This window comes from Rosa rugosa, chromosome 2 (assembly GCF_958449725.1).
Source record: "Rosa rugosa chromosome 2, drRosRugo1.1, whole genome shotgun sequence".
Lineage (NCBI taxonomy): Eukaryota > Viridiplantae > Streptophyta > Magnoliopsida > Rosales > Rosaceae > Rosa > Rosa rugosa.
In genome coordinates, this window is record NC_084821.1 from 59808614 (window position 1) to 59824621 (window position 16008).

Consider the following 16008-nt stretch of genomic DNA (forward strand, 5'->3'; position numbering starts at 1 on the left):
ATATATATCTTGGTGGAATTGAGGGTGTAGTTTACTATTGTTGTGCAATGTGATGTTGAGGAAAATATATGATTTTGGAAATAAAAGATGGTTTTGTTGGCTTTGAGTTTTCAAAAGAAATAGGTATGGTTTTGGTGATGGCTTGAGTTGAGAAACAAAAGTTGGAAAATGATTTCATTATTGTTTGAGGCTGTTGGAGATGAGGAAACAATATTATGTGATGATCAGTGTGATGATTTTGTGTAAATGATGTGGGTTGTTGTGAGGTGATTTATTTGGTGTTGATGGGTGATCATCGACTTTAGGGTGAGTGGTTGACCTGTGTGGTGATATGTGTAATGACCTATGTGGTGATTGGCGTTATTAATGAATGTTTTTAGTAAATGTTTCTATTTATTTCTATTATTGAATTGTTTGTTTTCTTAGTAATCTCCTGAACTAAACTATATGCAGGGATTACTGTCTTTTGAATATTTGTTTTAATGTAATCTCTTGAACTAAGTTATATGCAGGGATTAATGTCTTTTGAATTGTTGTTTTAATGTAATTTCCTGAACTAAACTATACGCAGGAATTGCTATGATTTGAATTGTGTGATTTTGGGTGATCTCCTGAACTAATTTCTATACAGGGATTACTATTTGTTTACCTAGAGTGATTGTATGTTTGGTTGTGTTTTTGTGGAGTTAAATGTTGTTGCTTTAATTTATCTCACGAGTTGAGAAATTATAAACATGAGTGACGTGAGTCACTTTAATTGAGTTTACTCATACAGGCTTAAAAGCTTACCGGGTTTGTTTTGTTCATTCCCGGTGCACTATTCTATGGTGTAGGGGTTTTTGTGCAGGTTTGATTATCGATTATTCATTATCAAAGCTGAGGTGTACGTTCGATGACGTGGACGTGGAAGGGTGCTCTTTGTTTTAAGTCTTCCGCTAGGTAGTGGGTTGTGGTGGGTGTGTTTACTTATTGAATTGTCATTCAGTTTGATTTGTAAACTATCTGTAATGTAGTATGTGACTCTAAAGAACGAGTCGCTATTGACATTGTGAGCTCAGTTTGTTTTGTTGCTTAATTTAATTGAAAAATTTTCAATGTGTTTTTCTTGTATTTGTTTGTTCTCGCGTTTCGGATTTGAATTTATTTATTCAAAATTCGGGGCGTGACAAGTTAGTCTAATTACAATAATTCATTGTTTTAGGAAGCTAAGCGTTTGTGCGCACTCTATGTTTCTCTAGCGCCTCTGGAGTAGTACCAAAAGAGGATATCCGCTATATTTACATTCATGAATATCTAATGGGTAGGTCTATTTCTATGTACCACTGTGGGTACTACTACTACCTTTTTGTTTGTCTGTAGAATGGCAGCGGAAGGGTATGTAAAGGCCTATTCTGGCTTTAGATGAATATATTGCCACCCGCCCTTTGGGTTTGGGTTTGATTCAAAAAACAATTAATGTCACAATTTTTTTTATTAGATAAACAGTTCAGATGCTACAGCTAGTGTTTGGTGAGTTGAACTCACAACCTCTCACTTACGAAGGAAAGACTATGTCATAAACATACGTGTGTAAATCGAATCTCGTTTTGAGGTAACATTTAAAAAAAAAAAATATGGCGTGTATGGTATAAAAATAAATATTCGAACTAAAAAAGAATAAAATTTATTATAAATTCAGTATAATTATAGCAATTAAAATCCAAACCCTGAATCTGGTCAATCCCAACCTTAATCATTAAAATGTCACGCACTTACACGTGTAAATTGAATAATTTTTTCAGATAAAAATTAAAAATAAAATATAACGTGAATGACATTCAATGAAAATTAATATAAATTCGTTGAATGGTATCACACATAAAATCCACACTCTGAATTTGGTCAATACCAGCATCAATCAATTTAACCTACCCCAACAACATTCATTGACGCGCCAAAAACCGAATCCCGCTTGCGTAACTATCGAGAAATAAGAAATCCAAACCGCAAGCAACAAGAATTAGAAAGTAGAAAGGGAAACTGGACTTTCTCCGTCACGTCACGCAAATTCCTTCCTTGCCTTTTTATTATTTATCCAAAAAAAAAAAAAAAAATTTCCTTGCCTTTCTCTCCCTCGCGGGCCCCACTCTCTCAGTATAATCGAACCTTCTGGATTCCCACGCTAAACGACACGATTCCCCACTTCGCGTACACGTCTCCTCCTCATTACGGTTTTCTCTTTGGGCGGCCCTACCCTCTCTCTCTCTCTCTCTCCCGTTGACTCCTTCGAGACGAAGACGTCAATCCCGAGGACTGGACCGTAATTTAACACCCGGCCCCTATAAGTACCCCGCCCGCACCCACCGCTTTCCCAATCCCTGGATTTTGGTTTTTTGAGAGCAGAGAGAGTGAGATCGGTGTGCGATTTGAGGGAGCAATGGAAAGAGGAAGAGGCGGCGGTTACGATGGCCGTAACGGCGGTTACGGTGGCAGAGGGAACAACGGAGGAAGAGGCGGAGGAGAGAGAGGGGGGAACAACGGAGGAAGAGGCGGAGGAGAGAGAGGGAGAGGCAGTTATGGTAACAGAGGAGGGAGAGTTGGCGGTTATGCTGACGTGGTTTACGGCGGTGGGAATGGCGGTCGAGGAGGAGGAGGCGGTTATGGCGGCGGCGGTGGTTACAACCGTCAACAACCGCCGCAGCAAGATCAGCAGTGGAATAATCAGAATCGCGGCCAGGCTGGGAGGTCTGATCAGCAAACTTGGAGGTCTTCGGTCTCTTCTCAACCGCAGGATCAGCAGCCTTGGAGGTCTTCTGGTCAACCGCCACAGGAGCAGCAGTGGAGTCAGAATCGAGGCCAGCCTCGGAGGACTACTCCGGCACCGGCACCGTCTTCTTCTTCATCTCCTTCTCCAACCAAGAACAGTCTTGCTGGTATGGATCTATTCGATTTTGGTGATATACATGTGTTCAATTTCCCCCCATTTGCATTCTTTTCATACAAAGAGTGAAACTCTTAGACTGAGTCCTGGTGGTTATGTGAGATCTTGTTATGGAGTACTTTGCTTTTACCGTTTGATACAAAGTAGGGCAGTAGGCTATTGAATTTACTGTGAAATCAATGCCATGTTTTGTATGCTGAAAATGCTGTGCAAGGTGTCCTGATAATACCCAGTACTTTGCTTTTACCATTTTGTTTTGTTTAAATTTATCGAGACATCGTGGTTGGGTTTTGTATGCACCTTTTGGTTAACAATTGGACTTGGAATTATTTTTGTTTATGTTGAAAGTTCTGTGCATACTTTCTGTTATTAGAAGATGTTACTGATCGTACTTCCTGTTTTGTTCTATGTAGACGACGCTGTTGTTTCTGGAGTGCAATCACTGAAAATTTCAAAGCAGACATCTCCGTTGAACAGTGCAGACAAACTTCTACCTGTGAGACGACCTGATCAGGGAGGCACAAAGGCTGTCCAAACTGTTAGGCTTCGTGCTAATCACTTCAATGTCTCGTACAATCCTCAGAGTACTATAATGCACTATGATGTTAATGTCAAACCAGTGAATGCTACAAGGAATGGCAGACCAGTTAGAATTATGAAGTCTGATCTTGCTGCAATCAGAAACAAGTTGTCCTCTGATAATCCTTCAAAATTTCCATTATTGATGACTGCATATGATGGTGAGAAGAATATCTTTAGTGCTGTGACATTACCCACTGGAGAGTTTAAGGTGGAGGTTCCTGAGGAAGAAGGCACACGCATAAGTTCGTATATAGTCACTATAAAACTTGTAAATGAGCTCAAGCTTTGCAAGTTGAAGGAGTACTTAAGTGGTCAGCTGTTGTCTATCCCTCGTGATATATTGCAGGGAATGGATTTAGTGATGAAGGAGAATCCTACTCGGCGGTTGATTCCTGTTGGCCGCAGCTTTTACCCTGCCGAATTTAATCCAGACGATGACCTTGGACAGGGTACTGCTGCATTTAGAGGGTTTCAGCATAGTTTAAGGCTCACTTCCCAGGGTCCTGCTATGTGTCTGGACTACTCAGTCTTGGCATTTCATAAGCGCATGCCAGTTATAGATTTTCTCCATGAAAACATAAGGAATTTTACTTTAAATAATTTCAGGAGGTTTAGGAGAGATGTTGAGAATGTTTTAAGGGGATTGAAAGTTACTGTGACTCATCGTCCAACCAAGCAGAAGTATGTTATCAAGGGGCTAACTGATAGGAATGCAGGGGACATTACATTTGAAGCTGTTGATGTTGATGGCCAGGTTCCACCTAGAAGGCTTAGACTTGTTGATTATTTCAGAGACAAATACAAGGATATCAAGTACAAAGACATTCCCTGCTTAGATTTGGGGAAAAATGGTAGGAGGAATGATACACCGTTGGAATTTTGTGTCTTAGTTGAAGGGCAAAGATACCCTAAGGAGCAGTTGGGCAGAGATGCAGCCATTATGTTGAAGAACTTGTCATTGGTTGCACCAGGGGTTAGAGAGAACAACATACGCAACATGGTACGGTCGGGAGATGGACCTTGTGGGTAAGTAAATATTTAATTTATGTCCTTTCATTTGTTTCAGCGAGTTATATATTGAACTCCTTGTTCTTGCCTCTGTTGTTATGTAGTTTGTGTATTGTTCTGCATTCTTATTGTTGGTCAGGGGTTGGTTTTTCTGAAGGCAGAGAGGCAGGATGCTGTTCTATTACTATTTATAAACATGCTAGTGCTCGTGGATGAGCATAGTTGTTGAATTTAAGCATATTACATCATCAACATTTTTTAACAAAAAAAAAAAACAAATTTGTATATGTCATTACTCATTACTATATTGTGCAACTTCCTTTTGCTACAAAAACTGTAGATTCATATTGATCTTGATTCTTTTGTGTTTCTGGCAGTGGCGGCATTATCCAGAACTTTGGAATTGAAGTCAACATGAATATGACACAAGTAACAGGGCGTATCATTGGCCCACCTGAGTTGAAGCTGGGGGATTTTGGTGGCAAGGTGACTAAAGTAAAAGTTGACAATGAGAAATGTCACTGGAATCTAGTTGGCAAGTCATTAGTGGAAGGAAAACCAATAGCTCGCTGGGCTGTGCTTGACTTTAGCTGTGAAGATCGGGACAGACTGGACCCTTATCAATTCATCCCAAAGCTCATCACTCGGTGCAACAAATTGGGAATGAGAATGGAAGAGCCTCGCTTGTATGAAACCTCTTCCATGAGACCATTTTCTAGCGTCAACTTGCTTCGGGAACTGCTTGAAACTGTTAATGGGAAGGTACTTCAAGAAGGCAAGGGCCACTTACAACTACTTGTTTGTGTAATGTCTAGAAAAGACCCTGGTTACAAGTATCTGAAGTGGATCTGTGAGACTCAAATTGGTATAGTGACGCAGTGCTGCTTGTCAAAGATGGCCACCAGGCCCAGTGACCAGTTTCTTGCAAATCTTGCACTGAAGATCAATGCGAAGCTTGGAGGCAGTAATGTAGAGCTGATTGACCGGCTCCCGCTCTTTGAGGGTGCTGGCCCTGTTATGTTTGTGGGGGCTGACGTTAATCATCCTGCGGCTCGGAACACAACAAGTCCATCAATAGCAGCTGTGGTTGCCACTATAAACTGGCCTGCTGTGAATCGTTATGCTGCACGAGTCCGACCCCAGTACCATCGTACTGAGAGCATATCGAATTTTGGAGACATGGTTTTGGAGCTTGTTGAATCGTATTTTAGAATAAATAAAGTGAAGCCGGAAAAAATTGTTGTTTTCCGAGATGGTGTAAGTGAGGGGCAATTTGATATGGTTCTCAATGAAGAGTTACTAGATCTGAAGAGGGCTTTGGGAACTATAAACTACTTTCCAACCATCACTCTGATTGTTGCTCAAAAGCGGCATCATACTCGGCTGTTTCAGGAGAATGGACGTTCCAATGTATCTCCAGGAACTGTTGTGGACACAAGGATTGTGCACCCATTTGAGTTTGACTTCTATCTCTGCAGTCACTATGGAAGCCTTGGGACAAGCAAGCCGACACACTACTATGTTCTTTGGGATGAGCACAGTTTTACTTCCGACCAGTTGCAGAAGCTCATATATGACTTGTGCTTTACCTTTGCAAGGTGCACGAAACCTGTCTCTTTGGTTCCGCCAGTGTACTATGCTGACCTTGTGGCCTACAGAGGGAGATTGTACCATGAGACTATGACCACGGGACTGTCTCCAGGTTCCGTAACATCCTCCTCCTCCTCGGCATCATCATCATCGGCACCTTCAACACTGTCAGTGGGTTCTCTGGATGACAGGTTTTATAGATTGCATGTTGACCTGGAAAACATTATGTTTTTCATATAGAGTTCAACTCTCTCTGTTATGGGAAACCCGTACGCAATTCCAACCTCCTATGAAGGGGTTTGTGCGTGAATCTAATGGGTTCTTGTGTGTGTCAAAAGGTTATGTTGCCATGTGTTCTTACTGCTATTCACTTCAAGCTGTTTTCTGGGGTTGAAGAGTTTGTTTTGACTTGATAAGTTTTGGTTTTAAGGGTCTAGCAAGTATTCTTTGCAAATGTTTTGTTTCTTTTGGTCAATGAATGACAATGTTGGTTGATGTGTTTTGAATTGGAATTTGAATGTCATGTAAGGAAGAATATCAGAGTCGCAACAAATCACTGTAATGGTTTCTGGGATTAAAGGAAACGAATCTGTATAAAGCATATGTGTAGGAAAATGGGGCATAAATACTCGACTGTGCAAAAACTGACTATTAACTAGTTGATAATGCCTTGTGTGTAATTGGTACTCGACTCATCATCCTCTTTCTTCATACTCGACTAGTTGATGAGTCGACTCATGCCTTGTTTGTAATTGATACTAGACTCATCCATTATAATCGAGTATAAAAGTGTGTAAGAACTAAGAACCATCGATTCTTTCCCAAGGCATTACGTAATCAATTATAAACATCTGTATTATTAACTAGTTGCTGCATTTGAAATTCGTAATGATTTCTGGGATAAAAGGAAATTCCAGTATCTTGTAATGAAGAATACTCGACTGAGCAAAAACTGCATGTAGTATTAACTAGTTGCTACATTTGAAATTTGTAAAAGCAAATCAACACAGGGAGTAGGGAGTATTAATTTACTCGACTTCTGCAAGTTTGGATCAAGATCGGATGCAACTATGAGATCATTGAATATGATAGGGTGGCAGGAGAACTATAAATTTTCAAAGAACAAACTATTTAGAATCGGATTCTGCAAATTCTATGTCTTCAATCATATATATTTCATATATATGGTGTTCTTTGCTTTATATTGCCGGAGTGAGATTTCTCAGTGCACCAGCAATTTTGTTGCCTTGTTTTACAAAACACACGAAGTTTCATCCTCTTTCTAATTGATTACGTACGTAATGCCTTGTCAAGAATCTATTGATGGTTCTTACTTCATTATTATTTGCTTTTGGGGTTTGAGCTTTATTCAAGAAGGAAATGACATTATATAACAAAAGAACAAAAGAACAAAAAAAAAAAATCTGAGAAAATGCTAATGGAAAGCTTCAACTTCGTCTTTGAAGAATTGGAGAAGATCATCAATGCTCATTACTGTGACATCTTCATCTTCTGTATCTCTAGCCCGTAAGCTCACCTGAAACATTCATAAGGATCAGAGATCTACTTATGACTGCATTAATACAGTTTTATTGTAAGCAACAAATTAAGATAAGAAAATAATAGAAAACCTGGTCAATTTTGGCTTCCTTCTCACCAACAACTAGAACGTAGTTGTATTGTGCCACCTGAGCTTCTCGCACCTGCAGGGACAAAAACAATCAGTGAACCCAAAACACAGCTAGGACTCATTACAGAATTGACACTGGTGAAGTTAGATTACATCTTAGTATCAGAATTTTTAATGTAAAAGTTTTGACGCAGAGAAAAACTATTGAAAGCATACCTTTTTACTCACGGATCTATCACTTGTGTCAACATCAATATGATAACCAGCGCGACGAATCCGTTCCTGAACCTACAAAAACACAACAGTTTATAATCTATGACTTCAGTCCAGTAGTTAAAAATTGAGCAATATACTTCAATTTGGTGAGCTATCAAACAGAAAGTGCTTCTTAGACTACCCTTTGTGATATGTGAAGGCTTTTTATATTTGGCTTTATAATTTTACGATATCCAAAAACAGTGACAAGAGCTAAGGATGCTGCAAAAACATACCTGTAGAGCATAAGCCTCGGATTTCTCTGAGACGGGGCAAACAATTGCCTGACGTGGACTAAGCCAGAAGGGCCATTTTCCTTTGTAGTGCTCCAAAAGTATACCAAAGAAACGCTCAAAGGAGCCGAATACAGCTCTGTGTATCATAACAGGCCTCTCCCTCTTGCCTTCTTTACCCTCTGAATTGTAATGTAGGTCGAACTGCTCATAATCAGGGAGCTGAAAATCAAGCTGTATTGTTGCACACTGAAATTTTTTCTTCAAAGCATTACACACACCGAAATCTATCTTTGGTCCATAAAATGCCCCATCCCCTTCATTTATCTGCCAAGGCTTGCCAAACTCATTTAGTGCTTCTGTAAGAATTGCCTCGGCTTTATCCCATGTTGCTCGTTCTCCATGGTAACTTTCTGGCCTTGTTGATAGCTCCACATCAAGAGAGAGACCAAAGATGTCATAGGTATACTTGATGAAGTCGAGGACACCCTTGAGTTCATCTTTCAGTTGGGACTCCCTACAAAATATATGAGCATCATCCTGCACGAATCTCCTGACACGAGTCAATCCATCTAGTGCACCACTGGCCTCATTTCGATGCAGCACCCCAAATTCAGCCATCCGAAGAGGAAGTTCTCTATAAGAACGAGGCCTATGTCGAAACTCTTCACAGTGACCAGGACAGTTCATTGGCTTCAAACCATATTCCTCTTTCTCAATCTCTAAAAGAAACATATTCTGTTTGTAGTGTCCTGCATGCTTAGATTTTTCAAACAAATCCATTTTGAATATGTTTGGTGTTATAACCTCCTGATATCCTCTTTCCAAATATTCATTTTCCATGAACTGCATTAATTTCTTATAAATCCGAGCTCCGTTTGGGGTGAAGAACCAACTTCCCGGGCTATATGGGTGACAAAATATGAGCTCCTGTGATTTACCCAACAACCTATGGTCATATTTTTTTGCTTCTTCCTGCTGCTTGATATATGCCTACAAAAAAATGAAATGATCAAGATTAATTCAAGTTCAATGCTCAGCTATATGTAGGCATGTCGCATTGGCCTAGCTACTGTAGCTTTCTATAACAGTTCACAGCCTGACCTCTACAAATATGAAAGATCAAAAACAGAATCTCACCTGCAAAAGTTTTTTATCCGGATATGATATTCCATAAACTCGCTGCAGACTTTCGCGATCTTTATTTCCCCTCCAGTAGGCTGAAGAAGCCTGGAATTGCAAATTCATCAGTTAAGAATATACACACAATGTATACAATCAATACAACGTACCTAAAGCTTTAGCATACCTTCAAACATCTAAATGCTTTGACAAAGGATGTATTTGGGATATGAGGTCCACGGCACAAGTCCACCAAGTTGCCACATCTGTATACAGTTATAGCCTTATCTATAGGAAGCTCATTGATGATCTCAATCTGATTAGTAGTGCAAACCAAAAACATATTTGAATTTATTTGAAATGAGGATATAATATATATAAAAGTAGCCGAACATAAACTTTTGCCTTGGAGAAAACAACCATGTAGCTTCATTTACCTTGAATTTGTTATCAGAGAAAATCTCGAGGGCCTGTTCCATTGATACTTCAATGCGCTCAAAGCACTGTTTGGCCTGGATGAAAACATACAATTACCGGTCAAGGATTTTCAACAAGAAATAGCAAAATGTGAAAACATCTAATCTAATTTACAATCAATCAGGTTGTACCAAAAAAATTTACAATCAATCAGGAGCAACAAGTTCCTCCATACAACAAGTATACATTCACATTTCACACTTATCATTCAACATTTGCTCAAGAGCATAAACAATACCTTAACAGCCTTCTCTACCTCTGATTCAATTTTCTTTAAGTGCTCATCATTCAAGCCCAAACTGCCATAGTATGCATCATAGTAGAACCCCTGATATTGATGAATAATCATTAACGAACCAAATGAACGATCAGACCTTAATTTCCTTGGTATAGAGATAGTCTCAGCATTTAACTAGTAAATTACACATTAGACATTAAACATATAACATATAAATCAGACCTCTTCTTTTGTTGTGCAGGGACCAATACAGAGCTTGCATCCATACTTGGCCTCAAGTGCCTGCAACCATACCAGACCATTGATAGATCTATAAGCCAAAATTTTGATAACAATTTATCCCCAATTCCCAAAAGAAAAAATTTGACTTGTTACCTGTCCAAGAATATGAGCACTAGAGTGCCAGAAGGTGTCACGGCCTTTGTTGTCTTCAAATGTGAATATCTTAAGCTCACAGTCACGCTCCAAAGGCCTTGCCATGTCCCATAGAGTCCCACTGACCTCAGCAATCAAAGCTTTCGAAGCCAAACTCTTCGAAATCTCCTCAGCAATTTCCAAAGGGGAAGTTATCCACTTCTTCCCCTCCATCACCTGCCCATCCCGCAATGTAATCCTTAAAAAAAAAATAAAAAAAAACCCCAAGTGAGTGATTCCAAAAAAAAAAAAAAATGCATACAAAAGAAAACTTCTATTATGTTTCCGAGTATGAAATGACATGAACTTTTTAACTTCACCTGATGATATACCAGTTAAAAATTCAAAATATAGAGTATCATATACTCCGAAACATACTAGAATTTACCCTAATTGAGTTTAGAGTTTACTTGATGGATTCCGGGGGAAGAGACTGAATGTGGGCCTTTTGTTGGGCCTGGATGGACTCGAAAAGTTTGATTCTTTTGGGGATAATGGACTCCATGGTGGCCTCGTCTTTAGGTTGGGAAACCATGGCGGTGACTGGTGGTGGTTGCACATCGTTTTTGGGCCGGTCCACCACGGAAGTTACAGGTTGTGGCTGATCGGAGAGTACTGCGATTCGATCTTTTCGACCTCTGGCTCTTCCGAAGAAGTAGCCTCCTAAAGTACCAATTATGATGAACAGAACTGAGAAAGCAGCTGGGATCAACACCTCCATATGAATAATCACTGGAGTTAATAATTGAGAGGAAGAAGAGACTTTTTTTTCTCGGAGCGAGGGAACCACCACATAAAAAAAGAAGCCTTTTATAATAGGCACTGCGATTCCTAACTAGGATGGGAGCCACCACATAAAAAAAGAAATATGCCAATTACTTGAGACCCAAGAAAACTTACTTGGAACCCAAGAAAACCAGATGAGGAAAGATTTCTATAACCTTTTTTTATTATCAGTATTAACCAGGAAATCAATCTTGGAAGGTTAGGAGTTTAGTATTAGATATTATTAAATTCATTGAACGTAATTATGGATATAGAATAAAATGCCATATGAATTATGACATGCTGGTTATTTGAATAACGTTTATAATTTTGTTTTGTACGTTCATTTCTTATTCTATTTTCCTTCTGGGAAAATTCTTCTGCTCTGTTCATATGATTGCTGGCCTTGATTCAAATGTGGGCTCCTGCCACTGTTGTCATTGGTCTTCTTCAGGCTTTATATATGCAAAAGTTTGGAAGGTAGATACAAACTAGAACCATCTAGCTAGTTACAAAAGATGACGATTTATATCATCAGAAAGGAATCATTAGGATCTTTTGGATTCGTACAATCATGGAGTGAGATCCTTATACGTAAGCCAAATGTACTTGGTAGATCTAGTAGAATTCTATTTACTGGAGGTCCTTTCCGATCCTTAGATTGCAAGTTCAATTAATTGTGGGGCAAGTTAATAGTTCCTTTTAACTTGTTTCTTAATTCGTACAATTGGCTTATCTGGGTGAGGCATGTGATCAGTTTGCCAAAATGTGAGGGAAGTAGTCCTGCAATGGTGGGGTGAAGGGGACCATGAAATTTTTGGCAGGTTAATTATCTTCGATAATATATATAAGCTTGAATACAGTAGAGAAATTGTCGTGTGTTGGTTGGCATTTGCTGTTGGAGATAGAATAGACTATTGTACATACACTTTTGCCGACCAACGTTTCGTTGGTACCGGTTAGTAGCCCAATTCCAACCCCTCTCTCGCTCGCCACTTAATCTAACCCTAGGGCTAAATTATATTGCACCAATACCATCCGGCACCTAGCCTATGGCCAGATTGAGAATGTCCATTAGATCAACAAACATATATAAGGCCTGCTCAAGTAGTGCTGGAACCCCTTTGAGAGTGCTCGAATTATTTCGAGTAGTGGTCGAACCCCTTGAGTGGTAGAAATTTTATTTCTCTACAAAATGACAAAAGAAAATATAACTGATAAGTGAGTGACCCTTACCCGATTGTGTAAAAACCCAATACCTAATAGGTGGTTAAGTTGGGATAGTATCGGTACAATGGTGGGACACAGATCACTCTTGTCACTGTTTAACACAAAATGCCTAAATTTTTTTATGTATTATGCAAATGATGTGCTGGATTTTTGTTGTGTTAAAAAAAATGTATTCATAATTTCATATGATTCCAGGCCAGGCCTTGATTCCGATGTGGGCTCCTGCTAGTACTGCTTTCATTGGTGTTTTTCAGGCTCCCTTTATGCAAAGCTTAGAACCTGGGCGAAAATTCTTCCGTGCTCCGAGCTTGCCATGCTTGGGCACGTCAGCCTATTCTGGACCGTTGGATATGAAGCTTAAAATCTAATGGTTGAAAATATCAACCGGGTGACTAGCTTCTTCTATTCTCTTTGGTTGAAAATAACTGTGTTTTAAACAGTTAAACTTGTTAGTAAAAAATCAAAAGATTTGGGAATCCACGTTGTCAAAGATAATCCTAAAACGAGAACGAGAACGAGAACTGATGCAGTAACTGGGCATTCTTCATCGCTGATGGGGTCGCCATGGATATCCCAGCGAATGAAACGGCATCCTTCTCATCTCCCTCCTCCAAATTTATTTTAGGCTATTTCAATTCCACAATGGGTTCAACTCCAATTGGTTGACATCGGCGAAACTCTTTCTCAGAGCCCCAGTTTTGTGTCTACTCGCAGCAGCAGCTAGCCTAGTGAGTTCTTCTTAACTTCTATAAATTTCAACTCTCTAGTTTTACGACTCTCGATCTAACTCAATTTTCTGCTCTACATTTTACAAATCTCATCTAATTTTTCCGCTCGTTACAACTTTGTGGGTTTTGTGTGATTGCTAAAGAGTAGATCTTTTAGATCGGCATTGCAAATGATTTACAATTTTGTGGGTTTTGTGTGATTGTTGCTAAATGGGTATGCTTTAAATTTATTTATGCAATGGAATTCATTCGAGTTTCTTCAGGAGATGGAGAGTGTAAAATTACAATCTGATAGCACTGGTCTTACCGCTAGTTACAGTTTTTGGCTTATTCAATGAATTGATATTTTCTGCTGTTTTTGTAATGGAAAGAATGGCATTAAGTTATGACCAACATTCTTTCTTTTTGTCTTTTGTTGGAGGTTTATAATGCAACAACAACAATCTTTTGCAATAAGTGATGGTGTATTTTCTTGGGATGCAACTTCTCGACAACACAAAGTTTTGGTGTTCCATATCTTTCTCAGACATTTGATTTGAATTTAACTGTATTGTATGCTAATCGGAATTTCAACTTTTGGCTTGGTCTTTTAGCTAGTTTCTATGTTATTCCTGTCCATCTGTTGATATCAAAACCAATTAATTGGTAACACACTACAAGAGTGTAAATCAGTTTTTGTTAAATGAAATTAACTTTTTATTGTTCATTCTTTATCTATTTAGTTGTTGCACTTGATCCTTTAATAATTGATCATGTCTGGATTAGTTATTGATATGCTATGTGCTGGATTTAGTTATTGATATGCATGGATGACATTAAGGTTTCTCTCTGTTCAGTGGCTACAGGGCAAGTGATAAGATTTTCTGTATAGGCTGTTTGAAGAAACTAAGTTGTTTTCTTTTTGTTTGAGGTGCTAGGCTCAATTGGTATTTTTGTTTTTGTCCCTCAATTCATAGCTCACTCTAATCAGCTATCAGTTTGAAGAAAATTCCACTACTCAAGTATGGTGATTTCAAGAATTAGAGTAGACTTTTCAGTCATCAGGACCTTTGGATCATAAAGCTGAGCAAGATAAACCACTATCTCCAATATGAGGTTCTACATAGCCGATATCGATGTATTTATGTCATAGTAATTTAAAACTGGGAAAAAAAATTGCATCAACATGCTGCAACCAAACAATGGAATTTAGTAAGAAGAGAGGATAGATTATTTTCCATGAAGTAGGATTTTGGTATTTCTCTTGCAAACCAGATGTCTGCTGTAGACAAAGTAGATTTTAACTGTTTAGGATTTGGTATGTTGTAAAATTTCATCTGATGCAGCCAAACCAAATTTCATCATCTGCTTCAAAATTGTTTTTCATTGTAACATTGAGGGTGATGAAATTTTACAGATTTTGATGCTTGTTTAGGATTTGGTATCTGTTTGTAATTTTATTTGTGTTTGCTTTTCCTATTCAGACTTTTCTTTCTTTGAATAGAAATTGAAAAGCAATAACCATAATTATCCCAACAAGAAAAGAAATGGTACTTACAGGTCACAGCTTTTAATGATGGTGAATGAGTTTATATCCATCTTTTCCTAGCATGAGTGATTTATATCCAGGTACAATAGTTCTCTTGGATATTCTTTTTAGCTAGTTCAATATGTGTATTATGTGGGTCTTGCAGAAACTACCTACAAATAAGTAGTAAAGCAGTATTTTAATGATAATGAATGCTCATACATACATGGTCTTAATCCTTGATTTCTTCGAGTTCTAGGTATTTAGTATGCTACTAGCTTATGATGTTCGAGCACTAGCTTTTTGTTGTTACTTTTCTTGCTGTTACTACCGTTCTTGTCTCTGACATGTCTTGCTGCAATGTTTTATTTTTTTATTTTTTTATCAAAATCTTGCTGCCATGTTGGTTGGAAATTTTTTGGAGATGTCATAAATTCTGAAGTTTTTCCTAGCATTGCTTTATTTTAATTTTTAGTGGGTACTAATTGCTGGATACATCTTAATAGGGGAGCAAAGAGGGCAAGTGGATGGGACATGTTCATGTTTAATTTTTGTTCAAGACTTCCTTGCTTACAGGCACAAACCTTGTACAGAAATCCATATATAGAATTCCTTGATCTTGTTGTGGATCTATTCCTTGCATGTAAATAGAAATTTTGTGTGAGTTCCTTGTAGAAATCATGTTTAAATTACCTTCATTGTATAGAACTTGTGTATAAACCACTTCCTTGCATAGACATGTATACACTCAATGTAACAGTTTGACCAAGAGTTGAACTTGCACACTTGCAGATAATATGTAATTGCATTTGAAGGTAAAGAACTTCAATTCTAGTACATGTTACAGAAAAACATTGTATAAAGAGGAAATTGGCTGTTTTCATTATTTTGCTTATCCTAACTTCAAAGTTAGTGTAAGTACTTGATATGACCAGATTAAAGCGTCTATATGTACTGAATATTAGACAAACGGGGACTTATGATTGTCACTACATGTGATTTTGATTGTACATTGGTTTCCAGTCAGTAATTAGTTAATTACCGATCACTAGATGAGATAATTGTAATACTTATGTCTATTGTAGAAAATTCAGTTAATTTTGTTTTCAGATCGACTTCGATCAATTTAATCTATCGTAATTTTATAACAATACTATAATTATACATTAGATTACTCGAAGGATAACCTCGTCGAGACTTATTATTAAGTTTGTAACTGAAGTGTTAATTTTATAACTATTAGGTTGACCGATGCCGTATTCGCCAACAACCATGCCAATAATTTCAAACGACATGTGTAACTACTCGG

General features: G+C 38.3%; 2 protein-coding genes and 1 long non-coding RNA gene across 3 annotated transcripts; 2 read left to right on the forward strand and 1 right to left on the reverse strand.

Annotated features, from left to right (window-relative positions):
- The first annotated feature begins 2348 nt into the window (after positions 1 to 2348).
- LOC133728935 (protein argonaute 2) lies at positions 2349 to 6612 on the forward strand. Its single transcript, XM_062156391.1, has 4 exons — positions 2349 to 2492; positions 2529 to 2912; positions 3334 to 4528; positions 4888 to 6612. Exons 1-4 carry the CDS (start codon positions 2417 to 2419, stop codon positions 6338 to 6340), a joined length of 3108 nt encoding a protein of 1035 aa, XP_062012375.1. The 5' UTR covers positions 2349 to 2416; the 3' UTR covers positions 6341 to 6612.
- Positions 6613 to 7242: 630 nt separating this feature from the next.
- LOC133728936 (threonine--tRNA ligase, mitochondrial 1-like) lies at positions 7243 to 11265 on the reverse strand. The gene is made up of 11 exons (XM_062156393.1): positions 10880 to 11265; positions 10431 to 10668; positions 10278 to 10337; positions 10056 to 10145; positions 9778 to 9852; positions 9528 to 9656; positions 9359 to 9448; positions 8222 to 9211; positions 7947 to 8018; positions 7732 to 7803; positions 7243 to 7637 (listed from the first exon to the last, which is right to left on the reverse strand). The coding sequence occupies exons 1-11, from the start codon at positions 11188 to 11190 to the stop codon at positions 7536 to 7538; spliced, it is 2229 nt and encodes a 742-aa protein (XP_062012377.1). The 5' UTR covers positions 11191 to 11265; the 3' UTR covers positions 7243 to 7535.
- A 1674-nt stretch (positions 11266 to 12939) lies between these two features.
- Positions 12940 to 15585, forward strand: LOC133732621 (uncharacterized). Its single transcript, XR_009857222.1, has 2 exons — positions 12940 to 13192; positions 15206 to 15585. It is a non-coding gene; the product is annotated as an uncharacterized LOC133732621 (long non-coding RNA).
- The last annotated feature ends 423 nt before the right edge of the window (positions 15586 to 16008 follow it).

Bases quoted from the DNA above. Each gene is read 5' to 3' on its own strand.
- LOC133728935 (XM_062156391.1), top strand. From the start codon at position 2,417: ATGGAAAGAGGAAGAGGCGGCGGTTACGATGGCCGTAACGGCGGTTAC. The intron at 2,493-2,528 runs GCGGAGGAGAGA...ACGGAGGAAGAG, and splicing joins AGGGAACAACGGAGGAAGAG to GCGGAGGAGAGAGAGGGAGA. The intron at 4,529-4,887 runs GTAAGTAAATAT...TGTTTCTGGCAG, and splicing joins TCGGGAGATGGACCTTGTGG to TGGCGGCATTATCCAGAACT.
- LOC133728936 (XM_062156393.1), bottom strand. From the start codon at position 11,190: ATGGAGGTGTTGATCCCAGCTGCTTTCTCAGTTCTGTTCATCATAATT. The intron at 9,449-9,527 runs GTATGCTAAAGC...TTGCAATTCCAG, and splicing joins AAGCATTTAGATGTTTGAAG to GCTTCTTCAGCCTACTGGAG. The intron at 9,212-9,358 runs GTGAGATTCTGT...ATTTTTTTGTAG, and splicing joins CGGATAAAAAACTTTTGCAG to GCATATATCAAGCAGCAGGA.